The 26,331-nt window shown below is 37.1% G+C and overlaps 1 protein-coding gene across 1 annotated transcript in view; it reads right to left on the bottom strand.

Annotated features, from left to right (window-relative positions):
* The window catches only part of kif6 (kinesin family member 6), a 90,004-nt gene that overhangs the window by 42,679 nt on the left and 20,994 nt on the right, over positions 1-26,331 (bottom strand). The window contains exons 8-13 of the mRNA XM_015398029.1: positions 26,157-26,300; positions 25,638-25,724; positions 20,357-20,460; positions 17,925-18,030; positions 12,356-12,509; positions 1,853-2,491 (exon numbers count right to left, since the gene is read on the bottom strand). Of these exons, the coding sequence (XP_015253515.1) occupies positions 1,853-2,491; positions 12,356-12,509; positions 17,925-18,030; positions 20,357-20,460; positions 25,638-25,724; positions 26,157-26,300 (1,234 nt within the window). The remainder of the gene's footprint in view (positions 1-1,852; positions 2,492-12,355; positions 12,510-17,924; positions 18,031-20,356; positions 20,461-25,637; positions 25,725-26,156; positions 26,301-26,331) is intronic.

The raw sequence follows: 26,331 nt of genomic DNA, 5'->3' as shown, positions 1-26,331 counted from the left end.
TTTTTTTTTTTTTTTTTTTTTTTTTTTTTTTTTTGCTAGTATAACTTTTAAGTTTCACAGCCATTTTTTAGTATGCATTAACCTTTTGAATTTGCTATGAATTTGCATTTTTACAGAAAACAATGGGCAGACTTGTCCAAGAAAACAGAAAGGTGACAAAAATTCTAATAACTACTTATTGCAGTTAGGAGAAGTAGAATATAATCCATTACCACAGCATTCTCTTGAAACAAAATGGTAACAGGAGAAGACTACCCTGGAGTCCCTCCTGTGGGTTAAAAAGGGGAAACTAAGTCTACGTTTTGCAAGGATTCATCAAAGATGGATGTTAACAGATTGGAAGAACATTGTCTGGGCTGATGATTATGTATCTTAGGTGTAAAATTTAGACAGTTAGGTCAGAACTTGGATTAAAATCCTATCTTGTATCAGCAGTTCTCATTCATGGAGTCATAATGCAGCGAGTGGTAATTTCTATAGTCTTTGTACCAGGTGACCATGATTTGAACCCCCAACATAAATGTGTATTGATTCAAACCCCATTAACTTAATCCTGGTCTGCGGACAGCTACTTCCATCCACGTCATACACCATACAAAAAAACTCAAATCATCTCAAAATGATATCTCAAACATGAAAATAAATGAGTTGTACTCCAATGGCCCCCTCTATCACATCTAAATTGCAAACATCTTTGTTGTGGATCATCAGATTTAAGCTATGGACATTTACCAAACAACTTTTTAGAAACTGCAGGATGCTATCAAGTCAGTTTAGACCAAAATAACAGGAATGTCTCCAAGATGTTGAGTCTAAACTACAAAGAATTTAAGGTAAAGTACGGTCAGCAAGGAATAATCAATGGGCCTATATTTATACCTAAAACTAATATGTTTGCTGTGATTTAATGAATTTAGTGTTAGAGTGAAAAAATAAAACAATAATTTTTGTTGCCATTAATTAGTCTGGGAGTGGCAATTTTTGACCAAATATACGGTAGTAACATCTCACTCCTGACATCTTCCGGCAGCGACGTCACGGTAAGTTGTAGGTAAGCCTAGAGCCATTCTCCCCGCTTTACAAGCAAAATCAATGGGAACTACTAGACACATCTGCAATCAACGACAATTTTTTAAGATTTCCAGAAGACTTCACCATTGAAATTCACCAGAGCTATAGTGAAACTGACAATGCCCACGTGCATGGCAGTTGGATGCTGGAATACATCGGGTAAAAGTTAAAAAAAAGATGTTATTTCATCTTTCCGATTCATGATCCACCACGGATGGGTTCATCGTTGGATTGCCAACTTGAAGAGGGAGGATTTGCCATTATCTTTGCCATCTGCCAATTTCCAGCCAGAGAAAAAATATGTAACGTAACAAGTTGCCAACATTTGGAAGAAAAATGTTTTCAAGCTGACTTGGATAATAGGGCGTTGTAATAAACACCAGATACAGCACTGGGACTTGATCAACAGCTGATACCGCACCATGAAGTGACAAACTGGTAGGTTACAGTAGTGTTCCTTGACAAACACGAATGTCTCCGGTAAGCACATTCAAATGAAATTACCCTTAATTAAAAACACTTATCAGTTATTGAACAATATGTAATAATTTCATTTTTAAAGTAGTTTCAGAAGTTAGAATTCTGAATATGACCGGACTTTTCCTTTAAAGCAGTTCCTTTAGCACCTCATTGCTTACAAGAAAAAGCATATTTAGGGGCCTGTAAACTAATTCTAGTTTTTAAAAGAATTGTTCAGTTCAAAAATTATTTAAAATATTATTTCTTATTTCATAAAGCTTCTCTCTAAAAATAAAGAACCTGAAAAAGAATGTGTAAGTACCTCTGGTCTTGTCCTGCACATCCCATCCTCCTTTCTGCTCTGGAATGCACTGAGAGTTTCCTTTTCTAAACTGTGGCATTGTGGACTCTTTTTTGTCCTCTGCTCTCAGAGCATCCATGTTTTCCAGATTTAACTGAACCGCTGTAGATGCTTGGCCTTCATGGTCCACTCCAAAGCTGTTCAGGTTTCTCTCTCTAAACTGAGGCGCTGTAAACACTTGTTCTCTTTGGGTCATAGGAAAAGTGTCCGCATTTTTCTGTCCAAACTGGGGCACCATGGGAACTTTTCCACTATGGTCCTCTGCATTTTTCTCTTTTCCTTCTTTAAGCTGAAGCACTGCACGTTGCTGACTTCCATGGTCTGTGGGAAACATGTCAACCTTCCCAAGTCCAAACTGTGGTGTTGTAAACATTCTTTCACCGGGTCCTGGTGTGAAAGTTTCCACATTTCTTTCGTTCAGTAAAAACATTGTGGATCCTATCCCATCAGAGTTCATGTTTGCTTCTTTAGGCTGAGAAAAAGTGGATAAGCTCGAAGACCTTTGAAAGGAGAGAGATTTAACATCGTTGTTGTAAGCAAGTTGAGCAATGGCATCATCTGCTCTTTTCTTTTCTTTCTTCAGTACTCTCACTAGTATAGCTGTAGATCTGGTTAAGGACTCAACAACGAACAGAAAGGAGAACAGACAGCCTAATACCCAATACATTTTTTTTTTAAATTTAAGATGTTAGTGATTGAATGATCCATAAATATCTCCAGAAAAACCCAAACTTACAAATTTATGCTCTCTCTGCAAAATCCAGCTCATAATCAGTAACAATTTGAATCATATCTTAGGGTGCGACCAGTGGCGGATCTAGGGGGTGGCTAATTGTGCTACAGTACCAGATGTTTCCACAAGAGCCCCGGATCTCGCCTCTGAGCTGATCTGAGTAAAATGTGCAGTACTGGAATTCACCAGAGAGTGGCAGCATGTGCATGAAAGCAGCCTGTAGCATTACTGCGCAGAAGAAGTGTTTCCCTCTCGTCACTGCCAGCTTTTAGGATTCAGGCGCTGTAACTACCCGATCCATCCCAGAAGCACGGTCCGTCTGGGAGACGGACGAGCATCTAGATATACATCTAGGTCGCCCTTGATTTTATTTCGTTAAAAAAACCTAAATGACGTTTTTCCCTCCCGAAAAATAATAAGCATACTAAAATATAATGTGTTAATGGTTAATAATGTATTTCCTGAGAAAATAAATGCCTTAAAATCCTTCTGTTGTATCACTCGTCTCTGCCCTATCTGCACCGGAAATGGGATCCTATGCTACTCCCGGGAGCTAACTTTTTTGGCTTTGGATTTGAACATAAATCTGGTCTTTTTAGTATACAGTATATGGTATATATTATAGTATATGGTGCATAATCTAAAGAGAGAAACAAGTAAAATCAGATTTAATCATATTTTGCTGGACTGCTCTGAGCATGTCCAATGATCAGGTCAGAGATGCAATTTAACGTAGAAAATGTAAAAGTATCAAAATTCTCTCATAAAATTCACAAAACAAGATTTGTATTAGCATTCATTAGTGAGTTAAGTAATTTTAGTACCATAATTACATTACTTATTGGACACCAGGATGTATATCTGTTGGCGCATGGACGGATAGGCCAGAAGCTTTTTCAAAAAGTGCCACTGCAATCAGTAGAAAATGGAAGAAGCTAAACATAACTGTCAATCTCCTAAGAAAGATCCTCTTGCTTTGGGGGTGACTTTCTGCACATGGGACAGGGCGATTGCACTGCAGTAAGGAGAGGATGACCCAGGCCATATATTGCAACATTTTGGGGAACAAGCTCCTTATCTCAGTTAGGGCATTGAAGATGGGTTGAGGCTCGGTCTTCCAACATGACAATGACCCAAAGCAGACAGCAAGGACAATCAAGGACTGGCACTGGGAGAAGCATAACAAGGTTCTGGCGAGGTCTAGCCAGTCTCCAGACCTAAACCCAATACAGAATCTTTGGAGGGAGCTCAGACTCTGTGTTTCTCAATGACAGCCCAGAAACCTGACTGATCTACAGAAGATCTGTGTGGAGGAGTGGGCCAAAATCCCTCCTGCAGTGTGTGCAAACCTGGTGAAAAACTACAAGAAACGTTTGACCTCTGGAATTGAAAACAAAGGGTACTGTACCAAATATTAATATTGATTTTGTTAGGTGTTAAAATAATTATTTGCAGTTTTATCTAAACAATAAATAGTTAGTAAATCATAAATTGTAATTTCTGGTGGGATTTCTTTTAGATCATGTCTCTCACACTGGACATACACCTACAATGACATATTCAGACACCTCCATGATTTCTAAGTGGGAGAACTTGCAAAATAGCAGGGTCTTCAAATACTTATTTTTCTCACAGCATAACATTTCTATTAGCAAAACATATTGAAAGTCATTTGTAATCTTCCTCCCCCTACTCAATGATTAACTACTTTTCATTCAGTTTAAATCTCTCAGGAATAAATCAAAGATTTGTACTGACGTTTTTTGACAAATTGAAAAATGTTCTTGGGAGTGTGTGTCTTCTACAAGGCAGTGCAGCATCTTTCTGTCTCTTAATGCAGGCTTTTGGGTTTGGGAAGTTAAAAATTAAGAATGAGAGCTAACACTGTAATACTTCAGGCATTTAAACTCCCCTGCTAATGCATTTCTGCTAACTGTATATTCATAAATCAAAGTGCGGAGCAAGGAGCAAAAACTGTATCAGGAAACACATATAATTCTTACTGAGGTGATAAAATATACTTGTAAACTAAAAGAAAAAGATCCAAAATAGTACATTTGACATTAGATGAGCCAAAGCAGCTTGAATGACACATTTGTGAAAGTGGTATTGTGTTATATATTTTATACTTAGCTGTAAGTGAATGAAATGTCAAACAAATGAAAATGAATGTAACCTTGGGCCAAAAAAAACTTGCCAATAATGTCAACTGATGTGAGTTTGATGCTATAATCCAACCCAGCAATTTAAAATCCAACTTTAGCCAGCTAGTCGATCACTTTCTTACAATGAGATTAACAGACATCTTTGTGGCAAGGCTCTAACCCTCGTGGCCATCAGATATTTTGGGATGTTCAAATTGGAGACATTCTCTGGGATGATGAACAGATAATTTTCTGAAGATGTTGAAGTAATTCATTTATGTCCCAGTTAGTCATCACAAAGAGGATTTCAGAGGTAACAAAATATTTCCGGTGAAACCAACCACTTTCAGAACTGCCAGTTCCAACATACCTAACTACTTACAAAGGTTCAGAGGCCAAGTTTTACCGAAAATATAGCGCTGACAATACATAGTCTCCCCTCTATTAAGATTTAAAGAATCGTCCAGACTTTTCATGAAAAACCTATTTATTCAATAGGGTTATTTTTAAAAGCTATAGTTATCGAGCTATTCTGTAAAAAGAAAAAGGTTAATAAATATCAATAATCTATTATTTTATTTTTCCTTAAGATCCCTCTGTTTATTATGATATTTAATCTTAATGTATACTAATAATGATAATACATTCTATTTAAAGTGCCTTTCAGGAAACCAAAAGACACATACATATAAAGTAAGAGGAAAACACAAGCACAGTAGTTGAAATGCTATGAAAATAAACGGGCATGTACTGTATATAGAAAAACCAAAACAATAATTAATGAATATAATTTTAAACCACACTACTATTCTTTTGCCTCATTGAGTGAAAAATGTAAGTTTTAGCTCATAAATTCTTAACTATTATAAACCTTGCTATGGTCAACAGAAGCTAAATGGTCTTTAAAAAATTAAACTTTATACAGATGTTCACCTTTGATGGCTTTTACTATGAGTGGGTTTCAGAGGTGGGTAGTAACTAGTTACATTAACTCAGTTACATTTACTTGAGTCAATTCTTGAAAAAAAATGTTATAAGTAGCTTTACACCACTGTACTTTTTACTTTTATTAGAGTAAAAATATGATAAACCATAACTACTCTTATTTAAGTATAATGTCTGGCTACTCCACCCATTGTGACTAACTTCACTTAATCAAAATAAGCCTGTCTTTACTATGTATCATTGAGATTAACATTGTCTTCTGTTTTGTATTTAAAGCTAATTGGTTAAATGTTATTTTCTTTATGCCGAGTCAGCCGTGTCAGTTGGAGGTTAAGTGAAAATACAATATACTGTACAGTAGCAGCCATTCAAAATGGCCCTCCAAGTCAAATGACAGCCGAATGGCATCCCACTTCCCTGTGACTGCAGCAAAATTCCCTCCAACTTCCATCCACTGGCCTTCTCCTTGCCATGCAATTTTTTTTTACTCTGACTCCACCTTTCACTGAATTACGGGGTATGACCAGGAGAAGGCTCTTCTCTTTAGATCTTAATGTCCACAAATCATGACAGAATATTTTAGTACAAACATTGATGTTTTAAAAGGAATTGTAGGGACCGTGGGAAATTTTTGAATGGCTACTGCTGTACTGTAATTTAACCTGATCTACATACTGTTATTATTGATTAGTAAGTTTTATGATTCAAAAAAATTATAAATTGGTTGTTATGACTCAAGTACACTTTTTTGGTACTCTATGTTCATGCATTTAGCAGATGCTTTTATTCAAAGCGACTTACAAAGTTGACACAATTTAACAGTTATCATTAATATGACAATTAGCACTGTACAGGAAAATCCATAGTCAGAATTAGTGGTGGCAGCAAAGAGATAGAGGGAAGTAAAGAGAGAGTAGTAAAGGGGTACTCTACCCACCACTAGTGGGTCTGATATCTGCCATTATGTCGAAGTTGACTAAAATGCTCAAGTGGCTGATGAAAATCTCTGTGCGGTTTCAAATCGGATCTGTGGCAGCTTCCCATCCCTTCCATGTACTTAACATTTTGTGGTCAGACTCTATTACTCTGTCAAGTACTCGCCTCATTGTCTCGTCACTCTCCACTGGGCTGTGCAGTGACATCACGGTAATAAAAGACCCTTGAAAGTAAATGCTGACAAATTGACCACAAACTGCTTTATTTATGTATACGAATACATTTTTTTCAATTAACGATGAAAACCTGAATTATTACCAGGTTTTAATATTAATTTGATTATGAGTGCAGTTTTAATTATTAGCATTCAGTCAAATAACAGCCTCCAGAGTAGTGTCCCTAAAATTCTCTCTGTAAATCTGGCTGCATGCCTTTGTTTTTGTAAATTGTCATAAAATAAAAAACATAACAAATGAATCTGCATCAATAGTCATAAATACTAGAGCTTTACAATATATTAACAGTTTTTGATTTAAACCATTCCATTGTAGCTCTAGCCGTTTTTTTTTTTTTAAATAGCCTCAACTATTTTGCAGCCACATTAATGGACTGCTTAATCAACATCTATATATATACAAAAATCCATCCATCCAATTTCCACCGCGCTTATCCCAAGTGGGGTCGTGAGGGGTGCTGGTGCCTATCTCCAGCTGTCTATGGGGGCGAGAGGCGGGGTACACCCTGGACAGGTCGCCAGTCCATCGCAGGGCAACACAGAGACAGATAGGTAAAACAACCATTTACGGACACTCACACTAAGGAGAATTTAGAGAAGCCAATTAAAAGACCCCGGGACGGGAATCAAATTAGTGACCTTTTTGCTGCAAGGCAGCGGTGCTACACACTGCTTCACTGAACAGCCATATCCATAAATCAAATCCATAAATATGCTAACTATATTTCTACAAGCACTATACTGCCACCCCTTTTTTTATTGTTGAAATTCTGTGAAATATCTGTCACACATTATGTCCAGTATGATTCTTTTCCTCTCTCGACGACGGACTGAACTGTGCTCCAATTGGTCTATCACATATAATGGCAATGAAATACATAAAGACTTAGACAGATTTATTTTGTCATTTTGTATACACAAGTGTATACAAAAGGAAATTTCATTTAAAACAGCTGTAGAATATTTCATTTGTTTGAAGTGCAGCCTTAAAAAAAGTAATAAACACATTTTAAAAAATTATAAAAACATATGACTGTATATTTACAGTTTTTTTTTTAAAGAAATAAAGTCTGTGGCTGTGAGATTTAGATACGAATACAGGGCACTGTGTGTCAACATTCTTTTGTTTCTTTTTTGTCACAACTATACAAATATGTGCTTAAAAAACACATCAGTTATTAGGATCAAAGCAGAGAACAGACCTAAGAATGCTAGAAAGGTGCTAACAGACATGACAGGTATGTCAATACCAGTTATTCTGTTAACACAACACCTACTGAAAGCAACTAAATGTTTATGTGTAATCAGTTTAATTAATAGTTTCAGTCAGCAAAAGCTACAATTAAGGCGATCTTCTCCTATCATCACTTTTTTGCCTGAGAACAAAAGAAAAAAAACTTGGTACCAATTAAATACTAGCAAAAAATCTTGCTATTTTTTAAATAAAAAGGTAAGACATTTATGGGATCTTAAGCTACATGGTAAAAATTATAATAAATGTAAAAAAATAAATAAATAAAACAGCAGGGCAGGCAAAACATATTGTTAGATTGAATATTAATGTCAGAATACATGGTCTATAGGCATATTTCTGAACTCGATGAAAAGCCTAGTGATTATAAATGCATGTTAACATGGTTGGGACACTTTTATCAGACGCATCTAAAATGACAGAACATGGTGCATTTCTTACATGCCAATATATCAAAATTTCCTGCAGCAAAAAATTAAACCAAGTGGGATTAAAGGATGGATGTCCATTTCTTTCCCTTTTTAAATCATAACACACTTGTCTGCTTCTATCACTGGAAATGAATCTATATCGTCTAAAGATTAAAAAAGAAATATAAGAAACTACAAGAAAAAAGGACACCAAATTTACTGAATAATTATATTTTTCATATTTTCAGGATGTATGTATAGATACCACACGTATGAATGGATTTTGTTCACAAAACACCTTGATGTATGGCTATGTGTAATGTCTGGGAGATGTCATCAGAGATGGCAAAACCTTACAGGAGCTAAATCTGTCTCGGATAGAGTCCAAACAAGTGTATCAAGAAAAAAAATCAAACTGAGCCGAATGCCCACTGTAAATACTCTCCTTCTCTACATAACAGACTTTTTCCATTTTATCTCCCAGATAAAAAGCTCTTGTAAATATTTCATCCTCAGATTCCACCTCAGCTGCAGAACAGAGCTGATGAATACCTTTGGTCTTTTTAAAGAAGACCTAAGAAATCATACTGTAAGGAGAATGTAAATCTAGCGATTCCCTAAATAAATGATAGGAGTCATTCTGAGAGTGAACACAAGTAAACCTCTCAGGCTCTATATAAACTCTGTATCTATACTACTTTCTGCCAGTGAATTAAAAAGTGTACAGTGGGCCACATGTACAGTTAGGTTTGTTGATTTTTTTGCAACTTCTAGCTTGCATACAAGCTAGAAGTTAGCTTTTTACCCTGACAGCTGACCCTAAACAAGCAAGAAAGCAAAATCATTTATCCCTACCATTAACAGTGCTTTAAAACAAATACATTTTACTTCAGAAATGCCCTGCTTGAGTCATGAATGTGTGCATATACTGTAGGTAATTAACTGTATGTAGTATAGTGTAAATCAGAAGTACAGCCCTTTTAATATGAACCTAGAAAACCCTTAAATAAAATAGACTCATCTAGTAGAATAAAATTTTGACTTAGCCTTACATGTGTAGCACCTAAAGATTTAATCTCACCAGGAGACGATCGCTTCCCTAACAAGACAGTTGCAAAGACTAAGCAGGCACCTGTGTACTGATGACAGACTCTAGTCGAGTATGATTTCTAAAAGCACTTCAAAATACCTTTATAATTTCCAACTTTCATGTAAAATACTATGTCTGCAGTAATAAAATATATTTTCCCCCTATTTTGATTAAATATTCAGCATGACTGTGATACTGCTGTCAATAACACACTAAAACATACACTGGAAAATGATCTAGAAAAAAGTAAAATTTTGTTCAATTAAGTATATTTACCCTAATTTGTGTAGATAAATTAGGTAGTTTGCCAATGGGATGAGTATTTTCACTCTTAAAATAAGATAATTAGATAATATGCACTTGTTTTTTCTTATTTTAAATGTAAATTGTCATGTTCCATCGACAAAATGTCCCACTATCCTTCTCAATTCAAGACAAAATGCACTTAGTTTAAGAAAAAATTACTTATACAGAATCAATTTTTTTGCAGTGTATACAAATTTCTAACTTCAGCAATCTGAGGAGGAGTCAGTGTTTCTCCCCAGCTAAAAGCCCTATTCTGATTCATTTAAATGTGCATGAAAGAAAATGAAATAAAAAAGGCAGAAGTGAGGAAGCATGGGGCTGCAGCTACCGTCACCGGGTCGGGTTTGGTCGCTCCGCCCCCTGCTGGCTCCCTGCCCCCGTCCGCTGGAGTTCCCGGACTAGCCCCGGAGCTGGCGGCTTGGTTCTGCTGCACTGTGGTCGACCAAAATCCTGGACAATTCTGAAATTCCCCCCGGACATTTTTTTAGATATGAAAAGTAGGACATGTCCGGAAAAAAAGAGTCTGGTCACCCTACAATATCACCAATTTCAGTGAGTGAGTGCTTGTTGCTATGACGTGTCTTTGCTCTGCGGCTTCGCTCATTGTAAACCAACCAATCAGCGCACAGCTCATCTTAATATTCATTCATACCATAAAAGGAAGAAAAAATGTTGTTTCATTCTAGGGCTTATAACCAGGGTTGCATTAGGGCTCATAGAACAGCAAATATGTCATTTTCAGCCCAACCAATGTTACACGCCTTATTCAGAGACCTTAAGGAGCAGCACCAAATCCCCTATATAATCAATCTATGACCCCTTTAACCCCATTTTTGTTTGATCCATGAGTGTTTAGACTGAAAACACATGTAGTACAGGTACAGGATACTTAACAGTTGTTGCCCCTCTTTTAAAGTCAGATACTACAGAGAGGAAGGGTTACTCACAGTAATTCTATGTCACTCCAGAGTTTATTGGTTCCCTTTGTTGCTCCATCATCATGTATTAGCTGATGCATCATCCCACCAGCAGAGCAAGCTAAGCATTACCAGGTGCTATAACTCGCTTGCAATGCATTTCTGCAGAGGTAGTGGATAGTTATACACTTTTACAGGCAGCATTCCTGCAATTAACCAAATAAAGACTTATCGTCAGGGTGGGAAGCGTGAGCCTCAAGCACAAGCTGCTGGAAACACCCTAAGCCCATTAAAGTTAAAGGTGTGAAACAGTTAAAGGGAATGGACAGCGTGGGGATGAGCCGGTAAATACAAGTGGCTGGAGGTGACGATAAGCCCATAAGGATGCTAAACTGCAGACAGACCACCATGACTGTCTGAGTTACAGTTTAGGCTGCGGCAATTAAATATACAAACCTCACTATGAAAAAAAAAGAAAAAAACATAAAGACAACATACTGAGCCAGTATAGCGGGAGCATTACCGCCTAAAATATGTGCAGTTGAAGCGGTCACATTTACATCACACGAAAACCAGGGAGTGACAGTTTGAGAGGGGAAAATATACAAAGCAAGGAAATCACATTACACACATTTGCTCCAAGAAATACCATGCTAAAATATCTGCATGATAATGTTTAGTTTATTTTAGCGAGCTGAGGTTTGGCGGGTTAAATAATCAAGCAGATATCTCAAGTTTTCCTACATATGTGCTGGGATTTATTGAAAAACCACAAGGAGAAAGCTAGAGTGGAGAATAAACCCAGTAAGTCTTTAGAAATATCATATCCAAACCTAAGAACTATAATTATGATCAATAGTGTTTAGCGTTAACAGCTAGGAACTGTGACATAAAAACAAATAGGCATTAATGCTTTAAGATATTTTTGGATCTGTCTAGCACTGGGTATGAATGTAATACTATTAAAAGTACATTATGTGTGTATACAATAAAGGGTTTTACTTAAACAAATATTCTGAAATAATTAATCAGCCAAGGTTTTGTAAGAGAGGATTTTCCAAATAAAAGTGAAGAAAACAGTGAATTAACCTATTATTAGAATTAGCGTGGGATTCCTTCATTTTATGAAATATGTAAACTTTCCCCAAACTCTTGTGACAGAAGTGTTAAAAGAAGGAAATTATATAAACAGAATATTTCCACTTTGGTATTGCTGCAGCTACGCAATGGGACATTCAGTTAAAGAGGTCATGCAGGATAACGGGTTAATGAGTTAGAGCGGAGGAGTATTTTAGTTATATGCTGCTTCTAAATGGATATTAATTTAAATAAATATGTATTAATTTTAGTTCATATATTTAGCTTAAAATCTCTGTTAATATTTACATTATTTAGGGAATTTATTGTGAAAAAGTAATACATACATTTCTGCTACTGTATCCCTGCGGATGTTCAAAACCTAAAATATAACACAACTAATGTATTTCAAAGGATACTGATCTCATTGTCACGTTGCTTAATTATTTCACTCAGTCTGGCCATCTCTGCTGCGCTCACACTGCCGGGTTGAGCGTTCTCTGTACTTCCTGTCGGTGGCTGCTGTCGATCACAGAGTTCATTCTTGGCACCTTTTTTCTCCAAAATCATTGACTGTAGGAAAAAATAAAATAAAAAAAATAACAACATAGGAATACCCATGTTTGACTGAGTTATCTCACAGTCCAAATGAAATGCTCAGAAAACAAACTACTATAAAAGCTTGTCCTTTCATCAATTAAATTTTAAAATGAAACTATTTTGCAAAAGTAATACTATTGACATTTGTTAGATTGACATTGACATACTACAAGCAAAACTTAACTGTATTTCTTGCTACCTGATCTAAATAAAGTAGAAACAAAATTTAAGTAGATATCATTGCAATTTATATATACTATATAAAATACCTAAATAAAGTAAAATAGCCTAAAGAGAAAGTAAAGAGTATCTTAATTGCGTTACCGATTTTATTATGGTTAGATCTGGATCTAGCATCAAAGAAAAGTTATAAGAAAAATGTATAGGATTGAGTGTTTAAGGGACCTTTATCACCGGGATTATTTGTTAATGAAACTGGTGTTTTGTGCCTATTTGTCTCCTGGTTGTTAGAATGGTGAGAAGGGGAAAAACTTTGCAACACTTAGCTCAATAAATGTGCAAAGAGCAGGTAGATTTTGTTACTTGGGGCTACTTGGGGCTACAGTAGCCTCAGGCAGAAGGCAGACACTGAGGGAAACTGGTAGTGAAGGATTAGCAGTGACACTCAGGGTAATGAACGCCACGAATCGACCCAGCTCCAAAACAATGAGAATCAATCTTTCTTTTAAAGTGTTCGGAAGCGGCTGTTCCAACCATTGCATTTCCGAATTCCGAGTTCTCCCGGTGCACGACTTTACACAAGTAAATAAAGCGAATCTGATTGGTTGTTTTATCAAGAGGGCGGGATTGTTGTGGCGGAAGGTTTTCAAGCTTTTAAGTTGTGGCCGGTTTGTCGGAAGCATCTTGCTAACCAGTTAGCAACTTAGTGCTAGTAGGTTCCCGATGGGAAATTCCATTGGGACCAAGTAGCACTAAATTGGTGACTTAGAAACGACACTGTCAAAGAAAGCTATGGACAGTGGAAAAATGCAGGAGGAGGAGAGTTTTGTGTTGGAGATCGTGGATGAGTCTCCATCATACATTATTTTTATTTAGAGGAGGAAAGCGAGGACGAAGTTGTTGTGAAAGAGGACGCCAGGGCGGCAGAAGCTTGGTTTGGTGTAGAAGGCTTACAGCAGTACATGTTTGAGCCCTTGCCTCGCAACCCTGCCAGTTCTGTTAGCTCTACGCCTGCTGAAGACACAGACGTCCATCCCCGTGAACACTGGGACGGAACTCAATGGTAAAGACAATGATTCTTATTTCAACCGTTGCGCATATTAGCTGCAACATATGAATCAAGATGCTATGACGAATAAAATTTGATTGACAGATGACCGTTGATTGGCCAAATTTAGGTGTTTAAGCTGACAGATATCTAACTGGCCTGCATGAAATAATGCAAAAACCCCCAACAGATTTTAAGACAGGATTTTTTTTTTTTAAATAGAAATGTTCTAAATTTTGGTATATTATCGTCTTATAAAGAGTACATTTATATACATGTTTAAGCCAGAATGATTTGATATTTTAATATGATTTCGTTCCCACTTTAATGTATATCTCTACCGGCTTTCAGAAACTTTTGTGGACATTGGTTTTTAAGTTTATTATATTGGCTTTTATATAAAACATTCTATTGTTTATATTTTATCATCTGTTTTTCTGCTGGAAAGTAAACCTCTGCCAGAGTTTTAACCCTGTTGCATCCTCTAAACCAGGCATCCCCAACCTCGGTCCTCAAGGCCTGCTGTCCTGCAGGATTTAGAGGTTTCCCTGCTTTAGCACAGCTGATTATAACAATCGCAGTAGACCAAAACCCTGTTAATCAGCTTTTAATTAAAATCAGCTGTGCTGGAGCAAGGAAACCTCTAAAACCTGCAGGAGAGGGGGCCTCGAGGACCGAGGTTGGGGATGCCTGCTCTAACTGGTTCTCTTCCAATAATCCTGAGTTTCAGTAACACTCAATGCTTAGAAGGTCAGGAACATCCGGTAAATTACGCCCTCACCAACATACAGAGTGACATGTGCAGTCTATTTTTCCCACACTTGACCAGAGCCTTGTCAACTACAAACTGCTGGGACCCCTTAATTGCTTGTGCTTAAGCAGACACTCTATTATTCTTTTTTCAAACTGATATTTTCCATTTATCAGCTGTCGAAATCCCAGATTACAGCAGCTTTTCAATGCGCTCCTTACCCAGCCTGCACATCTACCTAAAGTAGATGTGCAGGTAGGATGGAAATGGATTTTACAATACAATATTAAGGTTTTTACAGCAGATGTATATATATATATATATATATATATATATATATATATATATATATATAAATAAAAACAAAAAAATTCAGCCCTTTATTCAGACAATAATGAGCTATTTTTTTGGTAGTTCCTAAAAAATCATAATAAAATTTATTGAAGTTTGTAGTTGTGCAGTGAAAAGAAAATGTGAAACATTTCTGGCAGTTTTAATAGTTTTGTTAGGAGCATAAATGAGCTGTAATTGGAAATTGGTTTTGATTTTAGGTCTTTAGCTACACTGCACATGAACACAAGCAATCTTTAGAAAGAGAAAATTGCACATCAGTTTTTATCCTGAAACAGGGAGAAGTTAAAAGTTGGGCAATGAAAATTAATCCAAAACAAAGAAGAGAGAAATGGGATTTAAACCAGACATCCTTCAGCAGGACGGGTGGAACTGAGCTGAGGTGATGCTTGCAGAAATTTAAACTGAACAGGAGGTAGAGTTTGCAGATCATAACAAACTGCAGGAGACATAAACAGACGTTAAAGTGGGCTCTGGCACTACATCTGGTGGATGCTTCAGCTCTACCCCAAGCAGGGTGAACCTCTCAGACTTCTTTCTATCAACAGCGACTGAAAAGCACTTTCTGTTTGTCAAAGGACAAATCAAATTTTGAGCAAAAAAAACAATACTGACAATCTCACCCAAACAGTCTGTCTAGACGCCATAACAGTGTAAATAATTTCATTTAAAAAACTCTTTTGTGAAACATATAACTTTGCTGTTTTGTACAAATGTGGATGTTTTGAATCATGGAAAATACAGAATAATTTCTAAGTGAAAACCACAATTCATGATGCTTTTCTAAATAATTGGTTATTAACTTGTGTTTGAGTTGGAGGTTAGCTTAACTTATTTAACACTTAGAGGAGATATCAAATATCTGTTCATCAACAAATACATGCAGGTTTGCAACAAATTGATCTTCTGAGATACAGACGCGATGAATATATTTTACGAATAAGTTCCAGCTCCATAATTTCCCCATTGTGGGACAATAAAGGGATTTTCTATTCTATTCTATTCTATTCTATATCAGCACTGACCCCCATCTCTTCATGGGAATTTGAAAATTTTACTCTCTGCTGGTCATTATTGGTGATTTGCCAAGAGGGTAAAACCCAGTCTTTATAGAACTGGTGAAAACCAAGAGAAAAATATTATCTTATCTGTTCTTGGTGCCGTTGAGGTGTATAAAATTGCATAAGTTTCATTTCACTGCAGGACAGAGGGTCCTTCAATGTCAATCATACTGTAGCAGCAGGACAGATTTCTGCACTCTTTGACTACTACTACTACTGACTGAGATGATAAAGTCGTAAGGAAATGTGGGTTATTGATGACGAATACCGTCTGTGCAATTTTAAATCAATGGTAAAAAAAATGTTGGGTTTTCTTAATATCATGCAGCCCTGGTCCTAAAAACAGTAACTGACAACAAACACTAACAGAGCAGATGCTTAAAGGTTCCTCCAGATCGTTTGAAGTGAAGTCCTGTGATCTTTTAGTAGAAATTACTTTATCTGTCATACCTGTCAATATGACAACAGATGACATATTTTGTTAACAAAAAAAAGAAAATAAGCACATCCTTTGGTGGTGGAAGCTTAACAGTCAGTTGTGACATGTTTATAATTGGCATGCAAAGAATACAGTATAGCATTCAGTTTGTTGCAGAATGACAGAATGGTTTATGACAATGGATCACTTCACAGGGCTAAGAAAATAAGGTGGAGTTTGAGGAGGAAACACTTAAGATGATGAGCATCAGATCTATAAAAGTTCATCATTATTGACCTTTTGTCATTATCCAAGCGGACTTCAGCTTAAAAACTAAAGCTCATAATGGTCTCAGATACTACATCTCTAAAGTTTCCTCATAGATAGTAATCATATGATGTCTCTTTTTTGCTATGACACTAGCTGATGACATAAAATATTATAGTGTAAATCTAAGGATGTATATACTGTTTTGCAGCTCATAGAGAAATTATACTATACCTATGAAGGACATGCTTATGTCCAATGTAATGTGAGTCCTTCAGAGGTTTTTAAATGGTGGAATTTTAAGTTTAAAAGAATATTACGGTTAAACATTTAGCTATTTTAAAAGCACTTTCTCTTTTAGAGAATTTTTAAAGGGAGACATTATCCCTTTTGGATAGAGAAGATTATGGTTGACGAAGGCGGCATAGGATCATCTCCCTCTAGTGGTCTGGAGCACTCTGTTTTTTCAGGAGCAGGTTTTCTTTACTTGCTGTGTTTTTTGCTACTTTCAGCATTTTTTTTTTCATTTTGCATTTCTTATATGGATTATATAGATACTACGTTCCTACTCTCATCTATGGTCATGAGCTTTGGGTCATGACTGAAAGAACAAGATCCCAGATAAAAGCAGCTGAAATTAGTTTTCTCCGTAGTGTGTCTGGGCTCTCCCTTAGAGGTAGGGTCATCCAGGGAGGACTCGAAGTAGAACGGCCCCTCAAAAGGAGCCATTTGAGGTGGCTTGGGCACGCTGGAGGGACTATGTTTCTCGGCCGGCCTGGGAGTGCCTTGGGATTCCCCTGGAGGAGCTGGCCGAAGTGGCTGGGCAGAGGGACATTTGGGCCTCCCTACTGAAGCAGCTTCCCCCGCGACCCGACCCCAGATAAGCTGAAGAAGGGGGATGGATGGATTGATTTCTTATATGTGTTTTTGTTTGTTTGTCTAAAGGTTGTCCTTGCTCATTTTTATGTTTGCAGTACTGTCTGTATTTATGCATTTGCAGAGCATCTGCACCTCTCAGTTAATGTACAAGTTGAATAAATAATTTCAGCTTTATCATGCAGTATGAGTAGGACATTACCACTACCTTTTTTTTCCTTTTTTTTAGTTGAATGAAACAGCCTGAACTGAAAGTGTCTTCAGTGGAACCCTATAGTCATAGCGTGTAAATCATCGAAGGGTGACTGTGACAAGACAGTAAAACAAAAACATAGGAAATGATGCATGGATAACAAGATCAGACTCAAATAACAGGTTAGTCAGGAAGACATTCCTGAAGTCGCTTTATAAGCAAAGGTAGTGCTGACTACTTTACCTTAAGCAGAAAGAAACAGTGCTGTATCTTTCTCATGTCAGGTCCCAGAGACAGGATCACATCTGGATCTGGGTCATTTAGAAAGGCCTTGAGTAACTCATCCAACCTAAAAAGTGAGGACATGATAATAAACACAGACTTCCATGACACCATCACATTCCCTTAACAGGAACCCAAATGGTTAATGCATCTCTGCAGTTTCGAATGTGGGTCTCGTCAAAGAAAACTATTTACATCAACGTGAGTTTCAGCTTCACTGGAGCAGTCTGTTGATAAACTATCGCTTAACGATAGTCCAAACACTGCGTCCCGACATGTGGACTCGGCCACTGGAAAAGGCCGGAAGGCAGCCGTCCAGATGGATCAAATAGAGGTGTGACAACGTGCGGTTCCTTATAATCTGTTACATGTCCTTGTAGAAACAGGCGCGGTTTACACGACAGACAACCTAATACAAACCTACTGAAATTGTTTAAGGTTCCTCTGAGACTTTCTGGTTTTGTGACACAAAATATGATCTTGAAAAATGCTCTTTGATGCCAACAAGCGCAAAACAAACAAAAAAAATGCTTAGCTGACATCAAATTCTTACAAAGCATCACACTACTTTGGACAAAATAAACAGATGAAACAATTACAAAAAAGTTGATTAAATAAGGACATAAGTTAATAAATATATAAGAGAACAGACTTACATTGATAGGAGGAATAAAGATGTAAGACATAACTTGGAAATATATTCCTTGTAGAACTTTCAAAAAGCATATATTGTATTTCTTTCACACAATTATGTTCTAGTTTATATTGATCTATCAGAAATGTTAAAATGGTCTCTATTTTATCTCACTATACAGAGGAGGTTGACCAAAAATATTATAGAATAGAAAATCCCTGCATTGTCCCACAATGGGGAAACTCTGGTGTTACAGCAGCAAAAAGATTATAGAAAAAATGGTCGAACAAATATGGACCTTAGAAAAGTGTATAAGAATAACATAATAGTGAAGATTTAGAAAAAAAAAGTAAACAAATGAAATACAGTACTGTGTTTTAACAATATCAAACTTTGCACCTGAAAAATAAATACCTAATATACAGCTATGGACATTTTTATAGTAATGGATAATTGAATCATCAACATCAGAGATGTGCAAAATGACAGCAGCATGTTATTTAACTGATCATGATAGAAACTGTGCAAAATCAGCCTGAATGTAACAACTTATTTAGGGTTGTTGGGAACAGTGATGGTTATAGAGAAGGATCTGTGATGACGCTTCTTAGTGCATTTAGGGTGCAGCAGTCTGTCACTGAAGGAGCTCTCCAGTTCTGCAACAGTTGTATGCATGGGGTGGGAAACATTATCCAACAGAGACGTTAATTTAGTTAGGATCCTTTTCTTTCCCACCTCCTGCACTGAGTCTAGAGGGCATCCAATCACAGAGCTGGCCTTCCTGATCAGCTTATCCAGCAGCTTTCTCTCAGCTACAGATAAGCTATTGCTCCAACTGACAGCTTCATAGAAGATGGCTGATGCCACAACAGAGTCATAGAAAGTCTTTAGCACATCAACAATGAGAGAATAGTATTCATTTTGTTTGATACAAACAATGTGGCACTTTAGGCACAATTTGCTCCTGATTAGCCCCTGGGAAAAGACAGGCCATAAAAGTAACCAAGTAGCAGAAACTAATATTTCACCACTGCTGCTAAACAGGGCTTTAACGGTCATCATTGCAGGTTTCCAGACAAGGATGGACCCCTAATGGGTAGAAATAGGGCAGAGTCACCACAGCAAGGAGGAAACCATTAAAAGTAAACTTAGGGGGTCGAGTCAACAGGAAACACGTCCCCCCTCTAGAGGGAACATTTTCCCAGTATTTAATGAAACTTCTATTCTCTTCATCTGTCTTGTTCGATCATTGGTGAGACCTTAACTGAGTGCTGTCGAATACATATCAGAAAAAACGGATTGCCCCTTTAGAAGCAACAAAAACATTTTAGAAATGATAAATTGCTTAAGCTTTCAGGATTCCAACACATTTCCGAATCAAAATTCTACCCTTTGATGATTGTTCAGTCGATTTTCAATCAAATTTTTTAGATAAAAGCATAAACAGTAAATCCAAGGTTTATGTTTGGAGATTAACCCTTTATGATAAGAAAGTTAGAGCGGATGTAATTTTATCTTTTTGCATTCCTGACAAAATCTTATCTGTATTTGATTTTTTTTCCTTTACAGTAGGTCAAACTTCCCTGGATTTAAATGAGCATTTTATACACTCTAATACTGATTTAACTTTGAGAAATAGTCTCAAATTTGTTTCTTTAGTTTTATTGTTTTCTTTAACCCTTTATGTACCATTTATTTCCCAGAAAAGTAAAACGAAAGAAAAAAAGAAGACTTACAGTAACAATCAGAGGCGGCATACCTTTGGATCTCATCTGCAGTTAGCGGCTCATTTCGCTGATCTCCTGTCACCATCGCCAGCTCATCCTTCAGGCACAGGATTTCTCGCTTTAAACGTGCTATAAGCTAAAAAATGACACAGCATGATGTCATACAAGGGGTATGTAGGGGTAAAATAAATAAAAGAGGAAAAAGTGCTTCCATAAGTGGCTTATCTGTCTTTCAAACTCGAAAGCATAAAATACAACCAGATTTTTATGCTCCTTCATAGAGTGCCAAACCAAAGGATTAACATGCCTGGAATGTTTTTACATTTGACTGATAGAAATTTTAATCTATGTCGAAAGTGTATGAGATCAAACATGAAAATTTTGCATATTATTTTGAAATGTGAAAGAGTTTTTAAAATATTCCCTCAAATAAAATGGCAGCATTTATCAATTTCATCAATAAGCTCTTTGATATTGTAAATGTATCGACCTTATCATACCCGTCCCCGCCCCGGTGAAGGAACAATTAACCTAGCATGATGTTGCCATCACCATGTTCCAGGGATGATTAGGGGGCCTTTTTTTCCCCCTCATATGATAAGAGCAGCTTCTGCTTTTTTTTTCTGTTTTCTATCCCCCTGATTGGGCAAATTACAGACATATTATTTTTCTAAAAGCCAGATTTGTGGCGTGCATCATCAATAATTACAGAGACAGTATAAGAGCCCACCTCAGCTGTGGCTGTTTTGACTCCTTAAAGTAATGTCCAGCTTCTAAGTTAGGACTAACAACCATGTTTTCATATATTTGTTGCGCCAATCTCTTCAGGTTTTTATAAATTTGATGAAACATAGCTATGTGAGATGTTAAAAGCTTTTGAGATCATTTTATACAAGATGTGCTAGTTTTTGATCTTTTACATATAATTCCAATGAAATATAGTAAATGCACTCTACTGACAACACTTAGGTTGTAAAAAATGTATTTCTATATATATATTATATATATATATATTTTCTATATCTAATATCCAATAGTAAAGCTGACTGGTATAATTGCAAAGTCTTGAAAAGCCTCCTCTTTAACAGAATCTAGAAACTCAGCAGCGATCCTCACGCTAGGAAGATATTGGTCACTGAAAGCTAACATAAGGTCAAAGACTGAGTGGTCTAATGAAAACTAAATGCAGTTAACTGATATTCAAAACCAGTGACCAGCTCAGATTATGTAAAATTAAGATGTCCCTGAAAAGACACAGAGCTATGGTGTGGTTTTTGGGCGGGTTCCCCTTTGCTCAATGGAGTTTTTCCCCCTAATCCATCCCGTATCGTATGTTTGACCGTTCCTTTACCAAAGCCTCTCCCTACCTCTTTGTTGGAACCACTGCTCTCATGTTAATTCTTCCAGCTGCATCCTTAAAAATCTGACCGCCAGCTGTTGGTCAGCGGGATGGTGCAGTCTATTTCAGAGCAAAAAAATCCCACAGGGGCACCACAGTACCATGGCAGACTTACATACTCTATGGGTTCAAAAAAAAAAAAGACTCAGACCAAACAATCAGACCGATGAGGTAGTTTTTCTTTTTGCTTTTTTTTTTTTTTTTTTTTTTTTTTTTTGCTTTTTGGTACAAGCTGCTGTCGGGATACTGGAGAAGAAGCACAATGAGATCAAAAGATGTTGAGTGTCTTGCAAAAACTGGCTTTCTTAATGCACATTTTTAAATGCTCTAATGTTAAAACTTCCAAACTACAAGTATTTCGTATTTCATCAGGTGGTTATAATATATTGTCTTGATTTTGATGTGGGAGGTGAAGCATTAAAGTGTGGCATGCACCCCGTTCGAACCAATGCAAATTGATAGAAAAAAACCAAAAAAACAAGAGATGCATGGTAACCCTGCAGGACCTACACAAAAATATGTAGCTTGGGTGGGAGAATGTGTTGACCGGACACAGATCAGACCCCGACTAAGAAGGGGAAAGAAGAAACCAACTATTGAATAAAAATAAATAGTTTTTCTGTTTCCCACAAGCCATCTAGATGCATGTGCAACTTCTGACATGCATGTACTTCTGTGAATTTTTTGCACAAGGGGGACATGCAGTCTAAACTACAATGGAATTGTTTGATCAAACCATCATCATGCATTAGAATCATCTGAGTTAAATTCAGACCTAAATCCAGTCAAACTTCACTGTTCATAAACTGCTGTTTCACAAATTAAAGTAAGCATGCACGTGCAAAGCTAACAGGTAACACAAGTGGACCTAATACAAAATGTCTGCAATACTTTTTTTTTTTATTTGTAAAATTTTGAAAAGCATAAACAATTTTCTCTACTATTTGCATTCATGCAATAACTTGTCCTGACCTGTGACATAAAATCCAAACTAAATACTTGGAGTTTTTTCTTTTTTTAATTGTAGCATGAGTAAATGTGGAAAAGCACGAGGGGTATTATTACTTTTGTGAGTTCAAATTTACAGGTTGGGGAACAGTACTGCTGTCATCTAAATTTTAACTCCCAGGTTACCCAATTAAGGTTGAAACATTAACATAGTGCCTACTTTAAATTATACCTCCTCCAAAGTACATGAAAACCACCCACAGTAAACTGTAAGCATTGCAGTTTAACCACAGGTTTTACTTTAAGTGCATGTATACAGCATCCCACTCCTAAACATGATGCTATAACAGGAATCTCTTTTTTATGAGGAGAAAGGAGGCACTGTTTCCCACTACTACATATACATGAAGAAAATATTAATCCTCAAATAAATAATAAACACATAGGCTTTACCCTATGGATTTAACAGTTGAAACACTTGAACAAACTTTCTTTAAATATATGAGGAGGACTAGAGACATTTTTACCTGCTTTGTGAAAATTCAACTCACAGGTATCTGCTAAATGGAGCCTTCTTTGACTAAGGTACACAACATAAATACAACAGTAAGTTGAGGAAGAGGAATCTTAGAAGCTCCAATATTAACAGTAAATCTCCACTGAGGAGCACAAACCAGTATTATTCTGGTCTATAGCTGACCTGGGAGAAAATAACACCCTAATATGGTCCGGTCACTGAGGCAGACTTCATTATAAGCACAGGTCACTTTCAACACCTCATTCTTTCCCAGTTCCTTGAGAGACTTGTTAAATATTTTGTCTGGTCTGGCCAGTTTCCTGCTGTTCAGAAATCCATTAAGCATCCCTCTGGCTGCAGCACTGCACCACTTAGGCAATGTGGCAAATGTAATAGTGATGTGAAAACTGCAGCTTTCAAATGAGCTACCATTTGAGTAAGTCCAAAAAGGAGCTGTCAGTCCAGCAGGGTCAAGTGTCATCCTAAACCTAAATGATATTGTTATAAGTTATAAACTCCCACCCCAGGTAATGCTTTGTTCCTCTCAGTTAGGCAGCATCAGAGGAGAAAATGCAAAAGACATGATAAATCCATAAACAGAGGAAGGAGTTTGAGCTTTCCTGAAGTAACTCAGTCAGACCTAGAAGGGAGCAGCCAGGCGCTGTCACAATTACTGGGGCCAGCAGCCGCAGACTCTCTTAAAAATACCTCTGAAGGGTTTGCAAGTGGACAGCCAAATCTTGGTAACAGTAATACAGTAGCAGTTGGTTCTGAGGCCGATCTGGGTGGAAGCAGCTGACTTGGAAATAGCTGTGAAAACCCAAAATCTATCCCCTTTAGCTGGGTTTAGCAACAGCGAGTCAACTTTCAGCTACACCACACAAGGGGTTATAATTCACTTCTCACAGGATAAAGGAGGTCAATTATAGTCAGAATGACATAAACTGCACTTTATAAATGCATTTTCTACATATTTATTTATATTATAAGCCACTGTTCCAATACAAATACAAAGCTCAGTAGGAACCTGAGGCGTACTTAGGCTTTATATATGGGACCTTTGAAAAACAAGAAATGGATGGATTGCTTTCAGATGTTGTGATGATGTTAAATATGAGGAGACAGTGGAGTAGGGAAAGTTTAATGCTATTTATCCATATCTATCCATATAAATGTACAGTAATTGATAAGTTACAATTATAGGCAAATACAAGTTGGCACTAAAATCCAGGGGATGTTTTTAAGGATGTAAATCCAAAACAAGAAATATGCATGTTCCAATTCTATTTCTACATTTTTGTATGAATATGCTTAACCTCGTAGGGAAGCAGCTGTTCCAACCGTTGCATTTCCGAATTCTCCGAGTGGCGCCCGTCTTTACAGGAGTGAATAAAGTGAATGTTATTGGTGGCTCATCAAGGGAGCGGGATTGTTGTGGCGGAAGGTTTGCAAGCAAGTTTGATTGTGGCCGGTTTGTCGGAAGCATCTTGCTAACCAGTTAACAACTTAGTGCTAGTAGGTTCCTAATGGGAAATTACATTGGGACCCAGTAGCACTTAGCAACAACACTGCCAAGGAACGCTACGGACAGCAGAAACATGCAAGAGCAGGAGAGTTTTGTGTCGGAGGTCGTCGATAAGTCTCCTCCGTCATATATTTTTTATTTAGAGGAGGAAAGCGGGGACGAAGATGTTGTGGAAGAGGACGCCAGGACAACAGAAGCTTGGTTTGGTGTAGAAGGCTTCCAGCCGTACATATTTGAGCCCTTGCCTCGCAACGCTGCCAGTTCTTTTAGCTCTACGCCTGCTGAAGACACAGACGTCCATCCCCGTGAACACTTGGATGGAACACAATGGTAAAGTAAATTATTCTAATTTCAACCGTTGCGTCTGTTAGCTGCGACATCTGAATCAAGATGCTATGGCCGAAAAAATTTGATTGACAGGTGACCGTTGATATGATCGGCCGAATTTAGGTGTTCAGGCTGACGTATAACTTACTGGCCCACATAAGATAATGGGGAAAAAACACAGATTTTAGGACAGGATTTTTTTAGAATAGATATTTTCAAAATTTTGGGACAATATGGTCTGATAAAGAGTACATTTATATCCATGTTTAAGCCAGAATGATTTGACATTTAAATACAACTTCCTTACGAATTTAACAGGGATAATAAGGTCAAGAGGAAAATACTAACAGGAAGTGTTAGTCATCTAAACAGCATGAGATTGATGGATGTTGGTGTCTGTAAATATGTAATATGAAAACTGCTTCTAACAGGGAGTGTCTGAGGTTAGAAACTAATAAAAAAAGGTCTTGGTTTGGTAACAGAGTGGATCTCAGGGTTATAGTATTTATTAAAGACTAATCATTATTCTGTGGTGTGACTGTGTATGCTGGCTAAGTTTGTAATGACGTATGTGCAAACAGTTTTTGACAGTCTCACCAGGTTAGGATCCAGCTCTTCGTTCAATATGGCTTCGTTCTTGATGAGAGCCACACGCTGAGCAAAGCGGCATGTAGAGATGGATTCCTGGGAAAACAAAGTCAGCGTTAAACAACAAAAGAGAAAATAAATACACTCATGTAATGATTTGATAATAATCACTCCATTTCCAAAACTTTCCATGCGGAATAATCTGAACTAGACAGTGAACTTACTTGTGCAATGCTCTTTTAAAGCTTAGATAATATGAGGTGTTATATCAAAATAAAATGTACTCTCCATGTTTTGTGGACACTTTTATACACATACCAAACATTTTCAAAGCAGTTGAACCTAAGACTTTGTGTAAATACAGGTGGACAAGTATTTTTATATTTCTACATAAGACGATTTAAAATAACAAGAGACAGATTATTATTTTCATTTTCTTTACATTTTTACCTTACATGTTCCTTTTTTTCCCCTTAGGGTTTAAGAGACTAACTTGTCCAAAAATGATGATGGGATGCAGTTACTCACATCAAGGTTCTGTTTATCGACTGCCATAGTGGCGATCATGGTGGTCATGCAGTTTCCCCCAAGGCTGTCCCTCAGCACCGATGTTAGCATGGAGTTCCTGTATGGAATGTGGGAGCGATTCTTCTCTGATAATGCTATAATCACCTGAGGAAAGAAGCCACAGAATAGTTGTATA

This window comes from Cyprinodon variegatus, unplaced genomic scaffold (genome assembly GCF_000732505.1).
Source record: "Cyprinodon variegatus isolate N-32 unplaced genomic scaffold, C_variegatus-1.0 Scaffold905, whole genome shotgun sequence".
NCBI classification, from domain to species: Eukaryota; Metazoa; Chordata; class Actinopteri; order Cyprinodontiformes; family Cyprinodontidae; genus Cyprinodon; species Cyprinodon variegatus.
The sequence above is the reverse complement of the archived record's forward strand: the minus strand, read 5'-3'. Positions and strand labels throughout refer to the sequence as shown.